The 24,245-nt window shown below is 37.9% G+C and overlaps 3 protein-coding genes across 3 annotated transcripts; all 3 read right to left on the bottom strand.

Moving 5' to 3' along the window:
- Window positions 1-2,016: 2,016 nt before the first annotated feature.
- On the bottom strand, window positions 2,017-3,916 carry LOC136691466 (adenosine receptor A1-like). The gene is made up of 2 exons (XM_066664025.1): window positions 3,585-3,916; window positions 2,017-2,623 (listed from the first exon to the last, which is right to left on the bottom strand). Exons 1-2 carry the CDS (start codon window positions 3,914-3,916, stop codon window positions 2,017-2,019), a joined length of 939 nt encoding a protein of 312 aa, XP_066520122.1.
- Window positions 3,917-7,278: 3,362 nt separating this feature from the next.
- LOC136691465 (adenosine receptor A1-like) lies at window positions 7,279-11,934 on the bottom strand. Its single transcript, XM_066664024.1, has 2 exons — window positions 11,606-11,934; window positions 7,279-7,990 (listed from the first exon to the last, which is right to left on the bottom strand). Exons 1-2 carry the CDS (start codon window positions 11,932-11,934, stop codon window positions 7,279-7,281), a joined length of 1,041 nt encoding a protein of 346 aa, XP_066520121.1.
- Window positions 11,935-19,562: 7,628 nt separating this feature from the next.
- LOC136691464 (adenosine receptor A1-like) lies at window positions 19,563-22,273 on the bottom strand. The gene is made up of 3 exons (XM_066664023.1): window positions 22,220-22,273; window positions 21,085-21,152; window positions 19,563-20,220 (listed from the first exon to the last, which is right to left on the bottom strand). The coding sequence occupies exons 1-3, from the start codon at window positions 22,271-22,273 to the stop codon at window positions 19,563-19,565; spliced, it is 780 nt and encodes a 259-aa protein (XP_066520120.1).
- Between the last annotated feature and the right edge of the window lie 1,972 nt (window positions 22,274-24,245).

Raw genomic sequence — 24,245 nt, 5'->3', positions numbered from 1 at the left:
CTAAACGTGTAGTTTTTCCACGGTGTGGAAGTTGTGTTCGCCATCTAGCGGCGACAGAATGAAACTACTGCAGCATTTAAGGTGAAAGACAAATCCAAATGAATCGATTGCTCATCCTTGGTGTCCCGGATGTGAACTCTGAATTTAAATGTAAGTCGTATTTTGGAATCTGAATTTCATCTACCGAATTTGAGCAACTTCGAAATATATTGTTTGAATTTTTTGAGCTTGAAATTTTTTATCTAAATTTATTAACCTTGAATAATAACAGTGAAAACGTGAGTTTGACCTGGTATGCCGTGGTTAATACCTACCAGTGACAGAGCGGAAGCACACGGATGCATGAAGCCTAGCACTTCTGGTCCAACCTCAAAGAAGAGCTATTTTAGCACAAATCAATCTGTCTCTGAAACGTAAAATACACAGTGCCTCACAGCTTGCAGGTGTTGCTTAGTTGCGAACCAGACTCTGTCCATGCTGACACTTATAAACCGCTAAAAGCACTTGTAGCCATGCACTGGACCATGGAGCAATGGAAACCTAACATTATGGACAATGATTTTATATGTGCCACTTATGCTACCTCTCCCAGTTGTCTTTTCTTACAAGATTTTACCACAGCATCCGTACAGCAGCCTAGGTTTTGTATGTTAACATTTTGTGTGTAAATAACTGTATGTTAATTTTTCCTACTTTAGCATAAATTACATCACTGTCCAGTCAGAGAGAGAGAGAGAGAGAGAGATCTTATAGCATACAACTTGATTTGAATCGCTGGGATTTTACAATTTATTTTGTATTGAGCATTTCAGCATTGTTTTCTTTTAAATAAATATTTAACACATTATGATTTTCAGTGTTGACTTTATTTTATTGTTAATAAAGTTAGATTTTTAGGGGTGACAGTTTTTCTGGAAAAATCCCAGTTTGGTTTGTGAAGAATTAAATCATGTTGCAGTACAACCAGTAAATAATACCTTTATTTGAGTACTATTTTACCTCACAATGGATTTACGTTATCTGTATACTGTATATGTATAGGTGGCACGGTGGTGCAGCAGGTAGTGTCGCAGTCACACAGCTCCAGGGACCTGGAGGTTGTGGGTTTGATTCCCGCTCCGGGTGACTGTCTGTGAGGAGTGTGGTGTGATCTCCCTGTTTCTGCATGGGTTTCCTCCGGGTGCTCCGGTTTCCTCCCACAGTCCAAAAACACGCGTTGGTAGGTGGATTGGCGACTCAAAAGTGTCTGCAGTTGTGAGTGTGTGTGTTGCCCTGTAAAGGACTGGCGCCCCCTCCAGGGTGTATTCCTGCCTTGTGCCCAATGATTCCAGGTAGGCTCTGGACCCATGTGACCCTGAACTGGATAAGAGCTTACAGATCATGAATGCATATGTATATGGATTATGTTTAAGAATGGCCTTTTATTGTGGCCAGTCTAAGACACACCTGTGCCACACCTGTGAGGTGGATGGATTATCTCAGCAAAGGAGAAGTGCGTACTAACACAGATTTAGACAGATTTGTAAATAATATTTGAGAGGAAAAGGCCTTTTGTGTACATAGAAAAAGTCTTAGATCTTTCAGGTCCGCTCATGAGAAATGGGAGCAAAATAAATGTGTTGCTTTTATATTTTGGTTCCATATACATTTTTGTTATGCAATGTAAAAAATGTTGTTCTGTCATAAACAGTTTTTGTAATAAAACTGTGTAAAAATAAGAAAGTTGAAAGTAAGACAACTGAACAAAACATAAACAAAACCAAGAGTACATTGTACAAATTTGTAAATGAAGGTGAGCTATTTTATTTTGTTTATTTATTTTTATTTACGAAAGTTTCACATTTTATTACCATATTTATCATATATTATATTATATATTTACTTATATTTATCATATTAACACACATATACTGTATCAATATATATATATTTAAACCAGTGGAAAAAGGCTCATGTCTAATGCTGTGATGCCTGTCTAAGAGTTCTGTTTTGAGCTTTATAAATCTTTAATTAGGTTCAGTGGAAGTCATTACTCTGTGCACTACTTTGTTTATTTTGCTGATGTTCTTCACCACTGAAATTTCTCATCCACAACTTCCTACATGCTTCTTTTATCTTCGGTATCTTGAATGAATAGACTATGGGATTAATTGCTGAATTAGCATGAGACAGGAGGACCACTGTGTCAATAGCGACAAACGGCACCTCAATATTCTGACCATAGAATTTAACAGTCATCATTATGAACAGAGGGAGCCAACAGACAGCAAAGAATCCCAAGACCAGACCCAGTGAAGTGGCCAGTCTGTGCTCTTTTTGGTAATATGTGCTGGACACAGAAGCCACACCTACATTTGCTCTGAGGAGCCTTCTAGTGGTCAGATAGATGTAACAATACAAGCCTGTCATGACAACCAGTGGAGGAAGGAAAAAGCTGAAGAATATGAAGTTGACTAAATATGAATATGAAGTAACAGTTAACAAGGTGCATTTAAAACTGGTGGAGTCTCCATCCAAAGTGTTGTGCCATCCAAACAAGGGCATAAAGCTCAGCAATGCAGCAGTGAACCAGCAAAGTGCAACCAGAATCCAAGAGTGTTTAATAGAGACTGTAGACTTATACCTGGGAAAGAAATTAAAAATATTTAATCAATGTTTGTTTTGATTTTTTTAGTAGTTATTAAAAGTGAAAAAGATGTTATCAATGTCACTTCATAATTTTAAAGAAAAAACAAAATTTACAGCATTTTCAGATGTTTATTCACCTCAAGAATTATTGGCAACCCATAGTAAATATAAATAAAAAGGGTTGCAATAAATTCATAAGATGTAGAAAGTATTCCTTTGAGAATGTAGTTCATGTTGACATCATTGCATTAGGCAATTCCTGCAGATTTTTCAGGCACACAATTATCTTCAAAGCATTCATCCCAACGGTGATCTATTAGATTCAGAACCTGTGACTAGTGTGCCCCCTGTAAAACCCTGAACTTGTCATGTTCATAAAACCAGACTGGGATGAATTAGGATGAGTGAATTGTGTTCATAAAGGGGAGCACGTTGTACGCAGCAATATTCAAATAGACTGTAGCATTCAAGCAATGGTTGATTGGTATTAACGTTCAAAATGTAGAAAGAATATATTACACGCACCATAATTCCACCTACACCACTCAGGACTGATAACACAAGGCAGGTTGTGTCCATAAATTAATGCTTTTAATGTGAAATGTTTACCCTACCATCTGCATGCCATAATAGAGTGTGTAATTCAGAATAGATTACAGTTCCCTAGACGTTCAGTTCTGCTGAATTTGCATCCAGTATGAGTAAACTTTACAGACTGAAATACCAGTACATCTGTAGTTATAGAAACACTCAACCCAGTCTGTCTGACACCAACAAACATTCCATAGACACAAATCAAAACATGAAAAATGAAATAACATTTTTATTTTTACCATTCTGGTGGTCCACTTTCATGCAGTGAAATCCCACTTTTGGATGATTACAAATGTGCAAGGACTTTTAAGGTTACCTCATAAGTGACCCAGTGAAGGTATATAAAATGAAAAACAACTCACGTGAGGGGGATGCGCACGCGGAGAAATCGATCCACTGTAATAGCCAAAAGAATGGTAACAGAAGCTGCCTGCGGCATTATGATAACGCAGCACATAACAAGGCATTCAATAAAAGAGATCTGCATACGGATGTCCACCAGCAAGGCCAATGGAATGGCTACTGAACCCACTAGGAAGTCTGCCACTGCAAGAGACACAATGAAGATGAAGGTGGGCTTCCTGAGGACTCCACATTTCCATACTGCCCAGATCACTAGCATATTGCCCATGCAACATGCTACAGCAATGATCACCTCTAAAGGCATGAAGACCCACTCGTAACTACGAACCATGATAGCTATGAGTGAAAGATTCTCACTGTGACTGTCAGAAACAAGAGAGACTTTAAACCATACACTGCAAACACCCACACAATATATATTTAACACCACACTAGAGGATGTGGCTTAACATTCAGAATAGGACTTAGTCAAATGTAAAGGCTATGAATACATTAAGCTTTGTAGTGGCACATGCAAGAACGTTTTTTTTCCTCAAAATGGGGCATTTTAAAAAAGTTTTGTTTATCCATACATTATTAAAATAAACAATCATATTGTAAAATGCTTGTTAAAAAAGCTATTTTCTGACTGCAACAATATGTTGAAATATTTTTGAAAATATTTCAAAAATAGAAAGTGCAAGGCTAGAACTGAAGAAATTCACTTAGCACTAGTGTTAAACATGGTAAGAATTTTACATTAGGATTTGTTTTTAGACATAATTGAAATATCATTAAAACCATAATAATCTTTAAAAGGTAAAGCAAACTTCACAACTGTTCAAACTGAAAAATTTCCCAAAAAACTGAACGTGTTTGAATTCTCCAAAATCATTTGTGGAAATGTTTATTAAATGCAATGAAAAATGAATTTGTTCTTTTTTTATTGTCCTGAACTTTTATTAGACTTGACAAAACCACTACAATTATTTTAGAAATTTAGAAATTGATGCCTTCAACACTTTCCAAATTTTGGGACAGAGGCATGTTTACCCCTCAGACACTGGTCATAGTGCTGCAGAGGCTAGAGGGACAGAGGAGGATGTTAAAGCCTCACTGCTGGGGAAGAAGCCATAGCTTTATCCTAATAGGATGAAGCTTAGAGCCAAGACCCAAACCACATCAATTGAACGGTTGTGTTTTGTGTGATGTTTATTTTTGAACTCTTGTGTGGTTAGAAGTTCAAATACCTCATGTGTCTGGTGCCTGCCATCACTTTTTATTTTATGTTCAGACACATGCAGGCTTCTCATAACATTGATGCAACCCATATATTAAAATATATAATATATAAAATATAACCAAATATTTTTTGCAGATTTCACTGATTAACCTGGATAGTCCATTTTGTTTAATTTGTTATTTTACCACTGTGCGTTTTCACTGTATTTAGGACCACATGAGATTGCATGTAATTACCTTATGCTAAATATACACTATAGACTGAAAAGACTAAAGTGTGACACTCTTTCACATCTAAAGACAAAGTCAAAGAGATTTTTGTCCCAAACTATGATTTGGCAAATCTTGCAGTGTCACCAATTTCAAAACTGCAGCTGATTTCCTGTGATCTTACCCTCACAGAACATATTCTGTACTTTTAGATAGGGAACATAATTTTACAGTATTCTACATTAATGGTAGATTTTTAAGTTGTGTTGCATATTAAAAAGATATTCATATCTCTTTCTGGAAAACAAATTGTGATGTACCTTTAGGAAACACAACTGGACTATAAAACAACTGTGGCACTTTAAAGGTATATTTACACTGCCTGAACACTTAGTGACAACAATGTACCTGTACATTAGTTATTTATTTTTGTCACAGTGGTTGGATCTGTGCTGAGATTCGGGCTGAACCACCTACCCACTACACCACCTTCACTTATTACAGTACAGTAGTACAGTATTTTATACAGTATTTTGCGATGGTTATTTACAATATCCATGTCCCTATTTGCATAAACAAAGACTAAATACTGTATTAAAGACCAAATAAAGACTGTTAAAGCAGCTCTCCTGACCACTTCACGCCAAACGATCAAGAAAACATGAGTATGCTGCAGTTAAAAAGGTTAAAATATTTGAAGATAATTTATTATCTTTTATTAAGAATTTATAATGATTTTATTTTCTAAAATGCATAATTTAGTGTTGTATAAACCTTAAAAGGAAATATATATATTTTTTGCTTGCATGAAAAAAGGTCAGATGGCTGTTAGAGAGAAAGGAAGCAACACAGTTTTTTTGAATGAGCCATACTGATTCCATTGTAGTATCTACTTTTATGTTTTATAAGTAAACATTTAAAAGAAGATTCGGTCTCACTCATGTTCTTCAAATACTGGTTGTTACACTGACTACCAAAGGTGGTACAAAAGGATTTGCAAGATACGGAGTGCCACTACATCGTTGCAAGCTATAGCTAAAGATAATGTCATTATCTACTTTTTATTAACAAAGTTAAAATGGATTAGGTCTATCATTAATACCTTTGATATCAATGATAAAAAGTAGCCTAGGCTTCATCATGAATGAGAATGCAAATGTAACATATTTTATGCAGTTTCTTTTACTTCACTGTAGCAGATCTCTTTGTTTCTTACAAGTAATAACATGAAGATCATTGCTTTGTCTTACCACATTGCATACTGCTGCTAGTTTTGTTGGTGTCCATAGATATAAATAGTAGCCAGACTGAAACTTATCATCAGTCATGCTGCGAAAAGTTCCAGACACCAGAGACACTAAGAACCTATGCCACTGATGCAGAGAGGAACCCTGCACCACAGTTTTTGTTCATGTGTACAGTTACTTGTAAATACACACTCACTACGAAATTGATGTGCTCCACATTTTGGGAACGGAGCAGGAATATTGTGAAATATTCAAAAATTCTTCTGAATCAGGTGATGAAATCATGCTTGATATAAATAAACAACAGTGTATAAAGAGAGAGCAATTTATAAGACATAGCCCAGTGCATGAGGAATTTAGATTTAAACGGAATGTGCAGTGGTCTGAACATTGAACACAACACAATGTTGACTTTGTGAATTTGGTCGAGCTGAAACATTGTCAAGTTTTAATAGTTTTGTGTTACAGTACATATACAACATTTAATAATATCCCACTATTTTTGGTAGAGCAGTGCTGTAAAACAAGGGGCATTCTGCAGGCAGATATTTCTTAAAATGGCAGACAAACCACCAGGAAACGTTTTACAAGGCAGATAAATATTAACAGTTATTGTCTTCTTTGGGATTTTTAAAAATGTATTTGCTCTTGAAATTCATGTCATGGACTGATGATTTTCTGGTACAGATCATAATTCATGCTTCTTTCAGTAAAATAATTTTTGAAAATGAAAAAAAAAAACCCTCACGGTGCCATGTGGATGTAAATATTTACTTAAATTCTATATCATATGAAGTTGTAGCACCTGAGTAATATTGTTTCCATCTAAACCCTTAGCAAAAGTTTTGAAACAGTTTGACACAGATCTGATGCATATATAAACGTACATAGTGCACTTTACAGATTATAAAGCTAAAGCTACTGCACCCAGACAGGGCTATAAAATGTATAAAATGTATACTTGTATGTAAACAGTTTATAACTCAACATAAAAATAAGTGCAGAAATCACTGTTTTATGACCTACATTGGCTGGAGAGAGACATTTGAGTTGTGGTCTCTTGACTCTGTGTAGCACTGTTGTTTTCTATTGTCCTCTTATATGTAATACTGCTGCTTTCTGCAGTGATGTTCATATTTCTGTCTGCATTAGAGTGCTGTTCACTCTGCTGGCATTTGCTAGGGAAAGCTCTCCTCAGTGTTTTCCTACATGATCCTTTTATTCTTGGGACATTAAATGCATAGACTATTGGATTAAATGCTGAATTAGCCTGAGACAACAGGACCCCTATATCATAAACAACATGGGGGATTTGAATATTAGGATGATAATGATACAAAGTGAACATGAGGAGCAGAGGGAGCAAACAGACAGCACAGAGAACCAAGACCAGAACCAGTGAAGCAGCCAGTCTGTGCTCCTTTTGGCAATTTCTACGGGACTGAGCAGCCACACCTATATTTGCTCTAAGCTGCTTTCTAGTGGTCAGGAAGATGTAACAATACAAGCCTGTCATGACAAACAAAAGAGGAAGGAAAAAGCTGAAAAATAATAAGTTGACTACATATGAATAAGAAAAAACATTATACAAGCTGCATTTTTTACTGGTGGAGTCTCTGGTTTGGTTGTGCCATCCAAACATGGGGATAAAGCTCAGCAGTGCAGCAGTGAGCCAGCAAAATGCAACCACCATCCAAGAGAGTTTTTTAGAGACTGTAGCCTTATACCTGGCAAAGAAATAAAAAAGAAATACATTTAAAAAGGGACGTCCAACATTAGAATAAACCCAAATCACATTATTCCAGTGAGTGTGACATTCTCTGTGTGAATGTGTTGGTTTAACTATTTCCAAACCTCTCCTCGTGGAGTCTGTATTATTTTGAGGTTATCATCCAATACCAAGTTTTATTTAATAAATAATGTGATTTAAAAAAATGTGGTTTAACAAATCCATGCAATCAAGAAAAATCTGAACAAAATATTGTTCTTCAAACTCACCTACTACTTTATAGAAACAAAAATGATTTTATATTTCTTATTTGTTTTATATTATTATTATTTTTTTTTTGTATTTACTGTGATTATATATAACTTTAGAAAAGCACCACGCTCACTGAGAAGGCATTAGTTTCAATATATATCATTATCTTATGTATATATATATGTGGGCGGCACGGTTCTCCCCATGTCCACGTGGGTTTCCTCCGGGTGCTCCGGTTTCCTCCCACAGTCCAAAAACACACATTGGTAGGTGGATTGGCGACTCAAAAATGTCCATGTGAGTGAATGTGTGTGTGTGTGTGCACGCGTCTGTGTTGCCCTGTGAAGGACTGGTGCCCCCTCCAGGGTGTATTCCCGCCTTGTGCCCAATGATTCCAGGTAGGCTCTGGACCCACCGTGAGCCTGAACTGGATAAACAGTTACAGATAATGAATGAATGAATGAATGAATATATATGTGTGTGTGTGTGTGTGTGTGTGTGTGTGTGTGTGTGTGAGTGTGTGTGTGTGTAATTAATTTAATAATCAGAATTTCACAGTACATTGCAAGACAATTTATTCAAATGTACAACCAAGATGCTACATCCTGGTAAATAAAAATACTTGACAATGATCGAAATATGCATGCCTGCTTGACTGCCATTAACCCTAACTCTTGGAAGATAAACAAAGCTGTTAACATCAACCTTGAGAGGAAGAAGATGGCGGACCACTGTTGTTCCACTGAGGGCAAAGTTGGAGGTCCAGTAGTGTTTTATACAGCGTTTACGGGTGGACCGCTGGTGATTAAACAGAATTTTAGACAAAATGCCACTTTTTTTTTTAGACAAAATGCCACTTTTTATTTTTTTTAGCACTTTTCCATTCACAGTCCAATTTATATATTTTTTTCCTTCATTAGGTTTGTTTTGTTATTCTTTATAAATAAGATTAGTAAATAATTTTAATCCAGCACAGTGTCAACATTTTTATCATTTAATCATTTTATACCAGGCTTATACTCATTATTATATCTCTCATAGTTGTTGGTAATATTTGTATTAGTGTGTTTTCCAGAATAAAAGTCTCTGTGAATGTAAAATCTGTTTAAGGAGATTATAAATGAGTTATATCCTGTACAGGACAGTAATCTGAGTGGTCCGATGGTGGACCAGCAGTGGTCTACAGTCAGTGGTGTTGCAGCCTTTTTATGTCAGTGGACCAATATATGCTCGCTGTCTGGTAATTATTATTGTTTTTTTTTTGTTTCTGAAGCCTGTTCACCCCGTGTCGGTGAGGGCTTTCTCCGGGTGCTCCAGTGTCCTCCTACAGTCCAAAAACACACTTTTGGAGTTATGAGGAGCTATGGGCTAAGCATAATGTACCAGCTTTGACCACAAGGGAGCAGTCCAATTCAATACAGTGCCCATGGACGAATATGTATAATAAAGAACACCTGATTCCGGGTAGGCTCTGGACCCACCGTGACCCTGAACTGGATAAGCGGTTACAGATAATGAATGAATGAATGAATGAATGAATGAACAATTTGTCTCTCCTGTGGCTGGCTGTATGACGGCCAGTTTGCTCGTGTATTATTCTTCTGATGGCTAAAATTGTACAAGTGATGCTTGAAATATAACAGGCAGAAGAAAATAAATAATGTGTAACTTAGTCTCAGGAACATATTTTAATGACTCGACTTGGACTTGCAGAAAATGACTTGTGAGCATCTCTGATGCAAAGTGAAGTGTGTCCCAATTCTACCCTCAGCTCCAAGAACCCTAAAACACTTGAACACTTTGCCCCTTTAGCTCACCCTTATACAACACTAAATTCCATGAGAGACATGACAAATACAGGAGATATAAATACACAGGTTCGAATAAGAAAGAGCAACTTGGAACCAACCAAATCCAGGTGTATCACATGGTACGGGCGTGGCAAGGGAGGAGCAAGTAAGAAAAACTATAAATAAATAAATAAATAAATGCACATAGACAGAGGAGAAACAGAGCAAAGCAAAGCAGGATTTTACACCTGAGGAATAATGTCTGCACATACTTCGGTTGTAGTAAACTGATGATGAAGATTAACATTAAAGCCATTATTATTAATGTTTTACAATATTCATAAAAAATTGTTATAAAAATAATCTTATTAAAGTCTACTGAATGAAAACGGGTGGCATGGTGGAGCAGCAGGTAGTGTCACAATCACACAGCTCCAGGTGACTGTCTGTGAGGAGTTTGGTGTGTTCTCCCTGTGTCTGTGTGGGTTTCCTCCGGGAGACTGTTTGTGAGGAGTGTGGTGTGTTTTCCCTGTGTCTGTGTGGGTTTCCTCTGGGCGACTGTCTGTGAGGAGTGTGGTGTGTTTTCCCTGTGTCTGCGTGGGTTTCCTCCGGGTGACTGTCTGTGAGGAGTCTGTGAGGAGTGTGGTCTGTTTTCCCTGTGTCTGTGTGGGTTTCCTCCGGGTGACTGTCTGTGAGGAGTCTGTGAGGAGTGTGGTCTGTTTTCCCTGTGTCTGTGTGGGTTTCCTCCGGGTGACTGTCTGTGAGGAGTCTGTGAGGAGTGTGGTCTGTTCTCCCTGTGTCTGCATGGGTTTCCTCCAGGTGAGTGTCTGTGAGGAGTGTGGTGTGTTCTCCCTGTGTCTGCGTGGGTTTCCTTCGGGTGACTGTCTCTGAGGAGTTTGATGTGTTCTCCCTGTGTCCGCGTGGGTTTCCTCCGGGTGCTCCGGTTTCCTCTCATGGTCCAAAAACACACATCGGTATTTGGACTGTGTTTTCCCTGTGTCTGCGTGGGTTTCCTCCGGGTGACTGTCTGTGAGGAGTCTGTGAGGAGTGTGGTGTGTTCTCTCTGTGTCTGCATGGGTTTCCTCCGGGTGAGTGTCTGTGAGGAGTGTGGTGTGTTCTCCCTGTGTCTGCGTGGGTTTCCTTCGGGTGACTGTCTCTGAGGAGTTTGATGTGTTCTCCCTGTGTCCGCGTGGGTTTCCTCCGGGTGCTCCGGTTTCCTCTCATGGTCCAAAAACACACATCGGTATTTGGACTGGCGACTAAAAAGTTTACGTAGGTGTGAATGTAAGAGTGAGTGTGTGTCGCCCTGTGAAGAACTGGCCCCCTCCAGGGTGTGTTCCTGCCTTGCGCCCAGTTATTCCGGGTAGGTTCTGGACCCACTGCAACCCTGAACTGGATGAGCGCTTACAGACAATGAATGAATGAATATATTTATCACCATCATCATTTTCCACTTGAATCATTAAAGGGTTGCGGTTTGAATGAAAATATTTGTAATTCAAATAATTTTGTGATATTTTGCACACACATACACATACAAATAATATATATATATACAACAGAGAACTCACCTGAGAGGAATGCACACACGGAGAAAACGGTCAAATGCAATAGCCAGAAGTATAGCAACAGAGGCCACCTGTAGCATTAAAACAACACAGCACATGCAGAGGCAGCCATGATCAGAGATCTTTATACCCAGTTCCACCAGTATGGTCAGGGGAATGCCCGTGGACCCCACCAGGAAATCAGCCACTGCGAGAGACACAATGAAGCAGAAGGGGGGCTTCCTTAGGGCTCCACTTGTCCACACTAACCAAATGACCAGCACATTGCCCAGGCAACATGCCACAGCAATAATTATCTCGAAAAGCAAGAAGACCCACACAGAAGTATCCATGGAAAAAGGTAAAGATCAGACAAAAAAGACCTTTTATGATGGAGTGCAAAAAAACTGATGGTGTGCCCTTGACTTCCTTTTGCGTACTTACGAAAACTGTGGTAATTTCTGCTTACATCACTCACTGGAAAACCTCACTGACCATGTGTGTCTCAATCATTTATTTTTTTGTAAAAAAAGAACTATACATGACTATACAATTATACAGTACTCTTAAAACAAAGAGGAGTTTTTTAGTCACTAGTATAAACTGGTGGAAACAGTCAGTACACAAGAAAAAGGGTTCTTCTATTTTTGGATATAATATAATAGAATTGTTATAATAGAAGGACTGTTTTTGGTGCCATAGAACCCTTTTAAAAAAGGTGCTAACCATCTATAACACATTCTCCATTTTCTTTACTAAATAACCTTTCTAAAATCATAATTTTTCGTATGTAGAAATGAATTTAAAAAAAGGATCACAAAGTTGTAATTATGAAGGTTTGTGTGACTGCTTTAATGTTTCTAAAATTGGCAACCAAGTCATTTTTAAACATTCAGCAAGATCTGGAAGCTTTTATGACACCCATTTTGTATTTTGTAGCATCAGTGTGTTCTTTGTTCATTTTATTTAAAATTTTGATATAGATAAGACCAAGAAGATTGCAACAGAGTTTTTCTGTTCCAGGTTATATCCCTTTTAAAACTGCAATCATAGACATAATTTCAAAGATTTTCAGGGTTATAAAAAGTTAATTATGAAACTGAAACACCTGGTTTTAGACCACAATAATTTATTAGTATAGTGTAGGGTCTCCTTTTGTAGACAATACAGCATCAATTCGTCTTGGGAATGACATATACAAGTCCTGCACAGTGGTCAGAGGGATTTTTAGCCATTCTTCTTGCAGGATTGTGGCCAGGTCACTACTTGATACTGGTGGAGGAAAACGTTTCCTGACACGCTCCTCCAAAACACCCCAAAGTGGCTCAATAAAATTTAGATCTGGTGACTGTGCAGGCCATGGGAGATGTTCAACTTCACTTTCATGTTCATCAAACCAATCTTTCGCCAGTCTTGCTGTGTGTATTGGTGCATTGTCATCCTTATACACGGCACCGCCTTCAGGATACAATGTTTGAACCATTGGATGCACATGGTCCTTGGCAGTGACGCGCCCATCTAGCACAAGTATTGGGCCAATGGAATGCCATGATATGGCAGCCCAAACCATCGCTGACCCACCCCCATGCTTCACTCTGGGCATGCAACAGTCTGGGTAGTACACTTCTTTGGGACTTCTCCACACCGTAACTCTCTCGGATGTGGGGAAAACAGTAAAGGTGGACTCATCAGAGAACTATACATGTTTCACATTGTCCACAGCCCAAAATTTGTGTCTTGGGCCTTCTTTGTCGCACCTTCCTCTTTATGATGCGCCAAATGTTCTCTAGGTGAAAGATCTGGACTGCAGGCTGGCCATTTCAGTACCTGGATCCTTCTCCTACGTCGCCATAATGTTGTGATTGCTGCAGAATGTGGTCTGGCATTATCTTGTGGAAAAATGCAGGGTCTTCCCTGAAAGAGATGACGTCTAGATGGGAGCATATGTTGTTCTAGAACCTGAACATAGTTCTCTGCATTAATGGTGCCTTTCCAGACATGCAAGCTGCCCATGCCACAAGCACTCATGCAACCCCATACCATCAGTGATGCAGGTTTCTGAACGGAGCGTTGATAACAACTTGGGTTATCCTTGTCCTCTCTGGTCCGGATGACATGGCGTCCCAGTGTTCCATAAAGAACTTCAAAACGTGACTCATCTGACCACAGAACAGTCTTCCATTTTGCCACACTCCATTTTAAAAGAACCCTGGCCCAGTGCAAACGTCTCAGCTTGTTTAGAAATGGCTTCCTCTTTGCACTGTAGAGTTTCAGCTGGCAACGGCGGATGGCACGGTGGATTGTGTTAACGGACAATGCTTTCTGGAAGTATTCCTGAGCCCATTCTGTAATTTCCTTGACAGTGGCATTCCTGTTTGAGATGCAGTGACGTTTAAGGGCCCGGAGATCACGAGCATCCAGTAGATTTTTACGGCCTTGACCCATACGCACAGCAATTGTTCCAGATTCTCTGAATCTTTTGATGATGTTATGCACGGTTGATGATGATAACTTAAAAGTCTTTGTTATTTTACACTGGGTAACACCATTCTGGTATTGCTGCACTATCTTTCTGTGCAACAATGGTGGAATTGGTGATCCTCTTACCATATTGACTTCAGAGAGACACTGACACTCTGAGAGGCTCTTTTTATACCCAATCATGTTGTCAATTGACCTAATTAGTGTTAATTGGTCTTCCAGCTGTTCGTTATATGCTCAATTTCTTTTTTCCAGCCACTTATTGCTACTTGTCCCAACTTATTGGGGATTTGGTGACACTGTAAAATTTTGAATTTTTTGAATTGAACATATTTTTCCTTTAAAATGTTACATTTACTCAGATTAAACTTTTGATGTGTCATCTATGTTCTATTACGAATAAAATATTGACATTTGCCATCTCTACATCATTGCATTCAGTTTTTATTCACAATTTGTTTAGTGTCCCAACTTTTTTGGAATTCGGTTTGTATGTTTTTTGGATACAATCCGGTTTAGCACCTGAACATCCCTTTCAGACAGCTTCCTCTTGCATCCACAGTTAATCCTGTTGGATGTGTTTCGTCACTCTTGGTGGTATGCTGATATTACCCTGGATACCGTGGCTCTTGATACATCACAAAGACTTGCTGTCTTGGTCACAGATGCACCAGGCAAGATGTGCACCAACAATTTGTCCTCTTTTGAACTCTGGTATGTCACCCATAATGTTGTGTGCATTGCAATATTTTGAGCAAAACTGTGCTCTTACCCTCTGCTAATTGAAACTTCACACTCTGCTTTTACTGGTGCAATGTGCAATTAATGAAGATTGGCCACCACTCTGGTCCAATTTACCCATCAAACCTCCCACACTAAAATGACAGGTGTTTCAGTTTCATTGTCCAACCCCTGTATGTTCATACTATGTTTACTATTTATTTTAACAGCCATAACCTAAAGTCTGAAATTTGATTTATGTTTTTGCCACTTACCTGTGTCATTTGTGGTGTGGGCAGCCAAGAAGTGAGTTCACGGACAGAACTATGGGCTTGACATGATATGTAGTTGTTTTTCCAACCAATAACTTGGAAAATCCTTGATTGTGCACATTTATGATGAGATTATGTACTACTTTGAAATTGTTTATTTTTTTAATTAAATAAAAAATGGCAGCACAATATAACTGTAATGTAATTTAAGTGTGACGCATATAATGATTACACACCATATTGACTTCTAAATTGAGTGACATACTTAATCCATAGGTTTTAATAGTTATTGGTCCACCCATTGCAGCAATAACAGCTTCAACTCTTCTGGGAAGTCTTTCCACAAGGTTTAGGAGTGTGTTTATGGGAATTTTTGACCATTTTTCCAGAAGCGCATTTGTGAGGTCAGACACTGATGTTGGATAGAAGTCCCAGAGGTATTCTATCGGGTTGAGGTCTGGACTCTGTGCAGGACGGTCAAGTTCTTCCACACCAAACTCACTCATCCATGTCTTTATGGACCTTGCTTTGTGCACTGGTTGGAACAGGAAGGGGGTGTCCTCAAACTCTCAAACTGTTCCCACAAAGTTGGGAGCATGAAATTGTCCCAAACCTCTTAGTATGCTGAAGCATTAAGAGTTTTTTCAGTGGAAGGGACTGAGCCCAACTCCTGAATGACAGCCCTCACCATAACTCTCCCTCCACCAAACTTTACACCTGGCACAATGCAGTCAAGACAAGTACCATTCTCCTGGCAACTGCCAAACCCAGATTTTTAAAAGAGTTGATGTGTTATGGTGTTTGTACTTGTATATGTGTTTTTCCAATTGGTGGGTAGCGTGGATTATTAAAGAATAAATTTTTTAAAATGTAGATTTACATGCAAATAAGTGCTAACTAAATGACAGTTATTGTTGTTGTTATATTTTTTGTCCAAAAGTTTAAGTTAAATTTACTACAAAAATAAACTCTTTTTATATTACTTATTATCTGAGGGTGATTTGACCACTTGGCTGTATTTTTACCAGAAGGATTTTACATAACAAATAAATTAGACAAAATTTTCTGATTCTGTCTGTTACACTGCAAGCACAATAAATATCCCATAGTAGAAAATTTTAACAAAAAAGAAGCCTCAGAGCAAAAGTAAGTTACATGTTTGCTCGATAATGGCAAATTATCAAAACATTTTTACTAATATAAAACTAACACAGAAATAAAATGGCAAAACAACGTTACAAACCTGCCTTGTAACTTTTTCCTTATCACCAGTTATCTTGGTCTCAATTCAAACTATTATTGCCAGTCAAAATACTCTCACGCATTCTTTGGTCCAAAACCCTTAAACACAGTTTATCAAGGACTTTTATCTTCATAGAGCAGTTTGTGAAAAACCCCTAACACACAAACCAAACAATGTGTGCATGTTTTGTTTTCCTTCTAACAAGAAAGTAAACCAAATACACACATTTTTAATTTACACTGATCAACCTTAAGATTATGACCTCATGCCTCATTTCACCCTGTTCTCCAATGGTTAGGACTTACATAGGACCACCACAGAGCAGGTATGATTTGGGTGGTGGATCATTCTCAGCTCTGCAGTGACACTGATGTGGTTGTAGTGTTTTTGTGTGTTGAGTGGATCAGACACAGCAGTGCTGCTGGAGTTTTTAAAGCCCTCAGTGTCACTGTTGGACATCTCATTGACAGTGTCCTATGTCCACTGATGAAGGAGTAGACGACCAACACAAACTGTGCAGCAACAGATGAGCAACTGTCTCTGACTTTACATCTACAGGGTGGACCAATGAGGTAGGTGTGTCTAACAGAGTGGACAGTGAGTGAACACAGTGTTTAAAAACTCTAGCAGCACTACTGTCTCTGATCCACTCGTACCAGCATGACTCACAGCACTGTAGTGCTAAGAATGGTCCACCACCAAGTCATACCTGCTCTATAGTGGTCCTGTGAAGGTCCTGACCATTGAAGAACTGGGTGAACATGGGATAATAATGTATACAGAGTAAGAAATTGAGTTCTAATAACTGTAGAACTACAAAGTGCTCCTGTGTGGTCAGTGGAATTCAGAGAATAGACAGAGAGTGTAGACACAAGGAGATGGCCATAATGTTATGGTGCATCAGGGGGATATTTTACCCATTACTTTAAACTTAAATATTTAAGTTGTTGTTTGATACATGTCCGTGAAAGTGGCTGGAAATATATGGCTTTGACAAATTGGGTGACAAAGGATGTTGCTGTAACATTCTGGTCACTTTTTTTATTTCTTAAACTTGAAGTGTCAGGTTTCGTAATCATGCCATTCACACAACAATGTTTAAATAGAACCACCACACACACAAATACACTGTTAATACTCACAGAACATATACTCCATTTAGTTATAGTATTTAAAATGTCATGTTTCTGCACTCATTGTCCATTTTACAAACATGGGTTTACTTAGGTAAGTCGTTTAGTTATTTAGTAATTTTCATTACTGCCATAAATACGGTTAATTAGTGCACCCTTATTGCAAAATATTACCCCATATACTCTTATTACATTTTCATAAGTTCCAGCCAGTTTCAACAACATATATCTAGAGTTCTTTTGAAATATATTTCAACCATTGATTTTTCTGACAAATTTGCAGGTAAAGCTTCCTACTTTTGACTCTTTCATGAATGTTATGTTTGTGCAAGAAATGCTGTCATTTTATGACTCATCTAATCTTTCTTGCAGGTTCTCAGCAGTTTTATGGGTCTTTAATGATCCTTTTTTCAGCATATAAGCACAGTTAGAACTGGATTCTGCGGACAGTTACCTAATAGAGGTGTTGGATTTGCTAATGAAGATCTTGTCAAAATCCTTCTTAAAACCTGTTCCCTTATGGTGTTCAAACTGTTGCATAGGCTACAGTGCTATTTGATTGTTTTAAATATGAATGCTATGAGAGAGAGTAACTGTGAATTAGGCTTAGAATGGCTGCTTAGTCTGTGTTTATATAACAGCAAAATATGCTCTCTGGCCTTGTGCCTCCAAAATACATACAACTATAGATGTGTAGAGATACATTATGCTTTTGATTTCTTTAAATGTTGAAGTTTTGCTAACAAACAAATTTACCCTTTCAAGTTTTTTAAATAGCAGGATATCTCACATGTTGTCTCACATGGGTGTGGGTATGATCATAAATTTGCAAAATATTATAGCTGAGCCAAGTATGTGTGTGTTTGTATATGTGTTTTTTTTATTTGGTGGCTAGTATGATGTGTGAATTGTGGGGGCTCACCACAGGAAAGAAGGCTCACTGTTTGCATGTGTTGCCACTGCATCTTGCTTGTTCCCTGCTGCCCTGGTGAAGTCACAATATATATATTTTTTCACACATCTCCCCAACTAAGAATCAAAGTTTGCAAGAATGAAATTTATTTAAACGTATTAAGCTTATTAAATTAATTAATCATCTCTCAGTGGTTGCCCACTGTCAGAACCTGACCTTGAATCAGTGTTGTATTCTGAGATGTCCAGCTGGCAGAACAATGCAAATGCAGCCTCTCATCAAAATGAATGAACTGATAAATGATACAAGAGAGCCTAATATCTTAAAAAGCTTTAATAACACAAATGTTTAGAGGACAATTTTAAACTAAAAGCAGTTTTACAAATATTACAAATTAAATGGATTATTAATGAATATTGTTTTATGTAGATTTACATGTAAATAAATGCTAATTCAATGTATTGTTAATGACATTTAAAGTTAAATTTACTACAAAAATAAACTCTTTATATTACTGTTATCTGAGAGTGATTTGACCACATGGCTGTATTTTTACCAGAAGGTGTTTACATAAAAAATAAAATTTACTACATTTTCTGATTCTGTTTGTTATACTGCAAGCACAATAAATATCCCATAGTAGAAATGTTTAACAAAAAAGAAGCCTCAGAGCAAAAATAAGTTACATGTCTGTTCGATAATGGCAAATTATCAAAACATTTTTCCTAATATAAAACAAACACAGAAATAAAGGGGCAAAACAAGTTTACAAACCTGCCTTGTAACTTTTTCCTGTTTAGACATACTGCCCATTTTTTTTTTTACATGTTAGCACATGACTCATTTCCTGGTGGGCTACAGAACACTTCGCATATTAGCATTATCTATTTATAGAGCTGTCCTTATAAAAGCATGTAGTTCAGAATTTCCAGTATCCCGTTAGGAAAAAAACAAAGAAACATCTGCTCAACTGGGAATTTCTACTTAGAAAGCCATGTTCACAAACTCAAGTTTATTATGCAATGTCAAATCAACATGGCCACACCCATGATCAGTAGTAGTAAAAGCACATTTCTGTACTGTAAAAGTATGTGCTTTTGCATTGTCAGTGCTGACAAACCAGTTGATTACATTGCTTTTGAGAGCATAGAAAAATCAAAGACAAATTAATTATTATATATATTAAAGTGTATATATATATATACATGACTGACTCCTTTTAAGCATTGCTGTTTGTTAACCTGCTGCTTTTTTTATCACTACTGTCTGCTGTGCTGTTTGCATTACTTTGCTCAGCCTCAGTTCTGCATGATGGTTTCCTTTTCCACCACAGCTTCCTACACACCTCTCTTATCTTTGAGATCTTTAACGCATAAACTATGGGGTTAACTGCTGAATTTGCATGGGACAGAACCACTGCTATGCGAATGGTGACACGGGACACGTTTATTTTACCATAGTGTATTAAAGTGTGCATGACTAATATAGGAAGCCAACAGACAGCAAAAAGAAACAAGACCAGACCCAGTGAAGTGGCAAGTCTTTGTTCTTTTTTATAATATTTCCTGGACATAATAGCCAAACCTATGTTTACTCTCAGCTGCCTTCTAGCGATGAGGAAAATGTAACAATATAAACCTGTCATGACAGCCAATGAAGGAAGGAAAAAAACAAAGAAAATAACATTTACTAAATATGAACGAGCATTGACAGTGAAGTAACTGCATGTAATATGAGTTGAGTTTGCATATGTTGTGCCATTCCAAGTGGTATGGTTGTACCATCCGAACATTGGGACAAAACTTGGCAAAGCAGCAGTGAACCAGCAGAGTGCAACCACAATCCAAACACGTTTTTGAGTGACTATAGATTTGTACCTGGAAAGAAAAAAAAAATTATTAATTCTTCTCAAATAAATAATAAAAATGTTGTGTGATGTAAAACATTAATAAATAAATACATTTTTGACAACAGATCATTGACATGATTTGGTTTAAAAGGACCATCTCTAAGAAAAAAAGATGAGGTGACCATTTTTTTTTAAAGATGAGGTGACCATGTGGGCAAATAGAGAAACTGTAACACTTTAAATTACAGCCCACAAATTACTGGGTAAGTACAGAGTAAGTACCTGTTAAGTAAGCCGCAAGATAAAATAAGTACTGAATAAGTAAAGGGCATGAATTTAGAAATATGTGGTTATTACTAAGTATCTTACAATTCATTTAATCTTTTTCTTATTAGCCAGCTATGTACATATAATTCCTCAATACTTATAGGCTAAAGAGTGTAAAATATCTCCTAGGTATGTGATGATGATTATTGTGGTAAATCACCATTCCTTTTGGAAATCATGGGTTCCGACTGAAAAGTAGAGGGACGATTTAGCCTGTTATAAGCACACAGTTCCAAAACCAGCATTCATGATGGCATGTGTGGTGCATTAGTCCAGATGCTAAACTAGTCCAGACCTGTCACCTATTGAAAATTGTGCATTATGAAAAAAACAACAGCATCTCTTTTCCTCAGTTCCCAAATGCTTGTGTTGTTAAAACAAGAGGTTTTAAAGATACAAGTAATGTACACAAATGGTTTTAAAATGGTATTAGGTTTCAAATGTGTATGAAGGTTCGGTTGTGTACAATAAAAATGTATTTCACAGCATCCCTCTTTAGATTCTTACTAAAACAATGAATGCAATAGTATTGGTTATGGCTTCTTCACATGTAAGAAAAACTCACTTGAGGGGGATGCACACACGGAGAAAGCGGTCCACTGCAATCGCCAGAAGTAAACCACCAGAAGCCATCTGTAGCATTATGAAAAAACAGCAGATGAAAAGACATCCATGAAAGGAGATCTTCATACTGACATCCCATAATACAGCAACTGGAATGGCCACAGACCCCACCAGGAAATCAGCCACAGCGAGAGACACAATAAAGCAGAAGGTGGGCTTCTTGAAGGCTCTACATTTCCACACTGCCCATATCACCATCACATTTCCCAGGCAACATGCCACAACAATGATGACCTCAAGAGGCACGAAGACCCACACAAAACTAGCCATGGAAAAGGAAAGAGATCAGCCAGAGAGAAAGTAATTTTGGAGGTCAAGATGCTGACTGAGAGTCATATAGAAATCAGAAAGAAACATAACACTTGCATTTACACCCACACACATGCACTCACATGACCACACACACACACACACAGAGAGAGAGAGGGAGAGAGAGAGGGAGAGAGAGAGAGAGAGAGAGAGAGAGAGAGAATAAGAGATACAACAAATGCTGAAGAAAATTCACTGCTTTGTGCTTCAAAATTAACTGATTTTTTTCACACTTTGTGTTCAGTCTTACACCAGTTTGACCACATGATTCCTTATCATGAGAATTCACGTTGTCCTGTAATCAGCATGTTTTCAGAACTGAAAAAATTACTTTAAATGTTCATTTTTTAATATCTTGAAAATCACTCCCCTGGAAGGACCAAGTTCTCTTGCAGTATCTAAAGGGTCATCCCTTTGGCCATCATCTGACCAACCTGCCGTCACAGGGTGTGTGCCAGAGGTGCATTAATGTGAATTCATCCTGCTTTTTCCTGCTCACTCTTCGCTCAGCCCTCTTATTCCTATTCCTCAATTAGGAATAGGAATCATTAAGCATCATTAAGCATCATCCACAACAGATTCAAGATCTTCAACAAGCCCATGAGAGGCTTGCATCATATTAATTCATGCCCATAGCAAACGCACACAGAAATTATTACCTCAGTGTTCATTTCTTCTGCCTCAGTCTTGGTTTCAGGTGTGGCCTGTACATGTAAAATAATTTTTACTTCTATGTTTTTTTGTGAAAGAAATTGCATCCCACTCACCTGCCACTCTTCCTTGGCTGCTTTCTCTTGCTGAGTTACAAGGAGAAACCCCATCTGAAATAGGAGATGTATTTATGCTTGGGTATAGAAGGAGCAACGTGTGGTACTGTGCCAAGTGATTGTGAGCATCCCCTGGACACATGGCAACCCTGAACAGGGTGAAGTGATTACAGAAAATGAATGAATGAATTATTTAATGGAGCATCCAAGATTCCAATGAACCAAATCTAGTCATTTAATAGCAATTTAGTAACACGGATGGCTCAAGACTCACCACTATACCTGAAAATGCAAACAAACTTCTAAATGGCTGACAGCAATCGAAAGTGAGCCTCGTTGTTTTTAGTATCTACAGGTCATGTGAAAACTCTCCTTGCACTAGTCATTATTTTTAACATGTTTATTTGAAATACTCTTCTACCTAAACGCTTTACCCATGTGTGAATTCACACCATAATTTAGTAACATGACTCATTTAGTCAATTTAAGGCATGATTCTCAGCCCTGAATGCTCCATAAACACCAAACAAAGCACTGCCATACTCTGGCCCTGTCTTGTGCATTCCTGCTGTCTGTCTCCCTTGCTTCCTTGTTTGCCATGTGCTAGGAGCACATGTTTTTGCCTCCTTACTCGTGTTTTGTTTTAGTTTCGTCCGCCTCCTCGTCTTCCCTGCTCAGCCGTGACAAGCACAATTTTTATTCAGTGTCTATTTGTTGAGCTGAGGCACTGTCACATATTTTACACATTTTGGATTTAAATACATGAACCAGATTAATTAATAATCCCTTTAAATAAAACTTAAAACTTTATTTTGTTGGGAAAATTGGGATTGCCCTCCTGTAAAACAGAACACGATGCAGTCAAACATTTCTTATAATAACAGGTCATTTTTGCAAAGCAGATAAAAGAGCAATTGGTAAGTGCATTTGCTCTTGAACTGTCATGGACTGATGATCAAATGTTCTTCAGCAGAAGTTTCTGGTACAGAGAAAAATGCATTCTTTCAATGAAAAGTAATTATCCAGTCAATATAACAATAACAAAATGCTCACACTATACATTGTGAATGGAACTACTCTTTTAAATGTAAACATATCAAGTTGTAGCATCTGAATGTCATTGTTTCCATTTTAATCATTTCATTTAGCTGCCATTTTGAAATATTTTAATTTCCTTTTACTGAGATGTAATACTCTGGAGTCTTGTGACCTGCCATGTTTGGATTCTCTCATAGAGAGTTTCCTCCGGGGTCTCCGGTTTCCTCCCACAGTCCAAAAACATGGAGGGTAGGTGAATTGGCTTCTGTAATAACTGTCCTGGTTTGTGAGTTAATGAGTGTGTATGTGTGAGTGAATGTGTGTGTGCCCAGATATGGATTGGCGCTCTGTCCTGGGTGAAATCCTAGTGCCCGATGCAGTCCTCCAGGTGGACGGTCGTTTCTGGTCGAGAGTACGCTGTGCGCGTTTGGCTGCCGCTTCTTGCCAGTGTGTGTGTGTGAATTGAGCGTTCTGAGCAGTGTAGATTGCAAAGCGTCCTTGGGTATCTAGAAAGGCGCTATATAAGTGTAACGATAATAATAATAATATGATTTAGAAATACGAACCTGATAATGTATATTCCAACTGTTCCACTGTTCCAACAATGTGTCCAAATGTTTGTAGAAATTCCTTATAATTACAGAATACAAATATTTAATGATGCATCCATCAAATGCACAAATACATGGTTTGTGCAATCTCCAAAGGAAAAAATCTTCTAGAGCAGCTGCCTTCTAGAGCCTAAGGTCAATGTCAGGTCTAAGCATACTCAAGCAGTGAAACTATGTCCCCTGGTGTGATCAAACTTTACCCAGTACCTCTGAGATAGGGTGGAGCAGTACTGGTGATTCAGAATGAAAACACAATGGTTTCACAAGTATGCAGCATTTGCTCTAAAATCTTAACTATCTAATTCAGCTGAATTTTAAAAATGTTAAATAAACAAATAAGCTTTAATACTCTAGATTCATGACTGTGAATTAGACAT

This window comes from Hoplias malabaricus, chromosome 3 (genome assembly GCF_029633855.1).
Source record: "Hoplias malabaricus isolate fHopMal1 chromosome 3, fHopMal1.hap1, whole genome shotgun sequence".
Classification (NCBI taxonomy): Eukaryota; Metazoa; Chordata; class Actinopteri; order Characiformes; family Erythrinidae; genus Hoplias; species Hoplias malabaricus.
This window is presented reverse-complemented; position numbering and strand designations above follow the sequence as displayed.

Excerpts from the sequence above, each read along its gene's own strand:
- LOC136691466 (XM_066664025.1), bottom strand. The coding sequence starts at position 3,916 with ATGGTTCGTAGTTACGAGTGGGTCTTCATGCCTTTAGAGGTGATCATT. Across the intron at positions 2,624-3,584 it reads CGCGTGCGCATCCCCCTCAC|GTATAAGTCTACAGTCTCTA; the intron begins GTGAGTTGTTTT and ends TTTCTTTCCCAG.
- LOC136691464 (XM_066664023.1), bottom strand. The coding sequence starts at position 22,273 with ATGGGGTTTCTCCTTGTAACTCAGCAAGAGAAAGCAGCCAAGGAAGAG. Across the intron at positions 21,153-22,219 it reads CAGCCAAGGAAGAGTGGCAG|ATGGCTTCTGGTGGTTTACT; the intron begins GTGAGTGGGATG and ends ATAATGCTACAG. Across the intron at positions 20,221-21,084 it reads CGTGTGTGCATCCCCCTCAA|GTACAAATCTATAGTCACTC; the intron begins GTGAGTTTTTCT and ends TTTTCTTTCCAG.
- LOC136691465 (XM_066664024.1), bottom strand. The coding sequence starts at position 11,934 with ATGGATACTTCTGTGTGGGTCTTCTTGCTTTTCGAGATAATTATTGCT. Across the intron at positions 7,991-11,605 it reads CGTGTGTGCATTCCTCTCAG|GTATAAGGCTACAGTCTCTA; the intron begins GTGAGTTCTCTG and ends TTTCTTTGCCAG.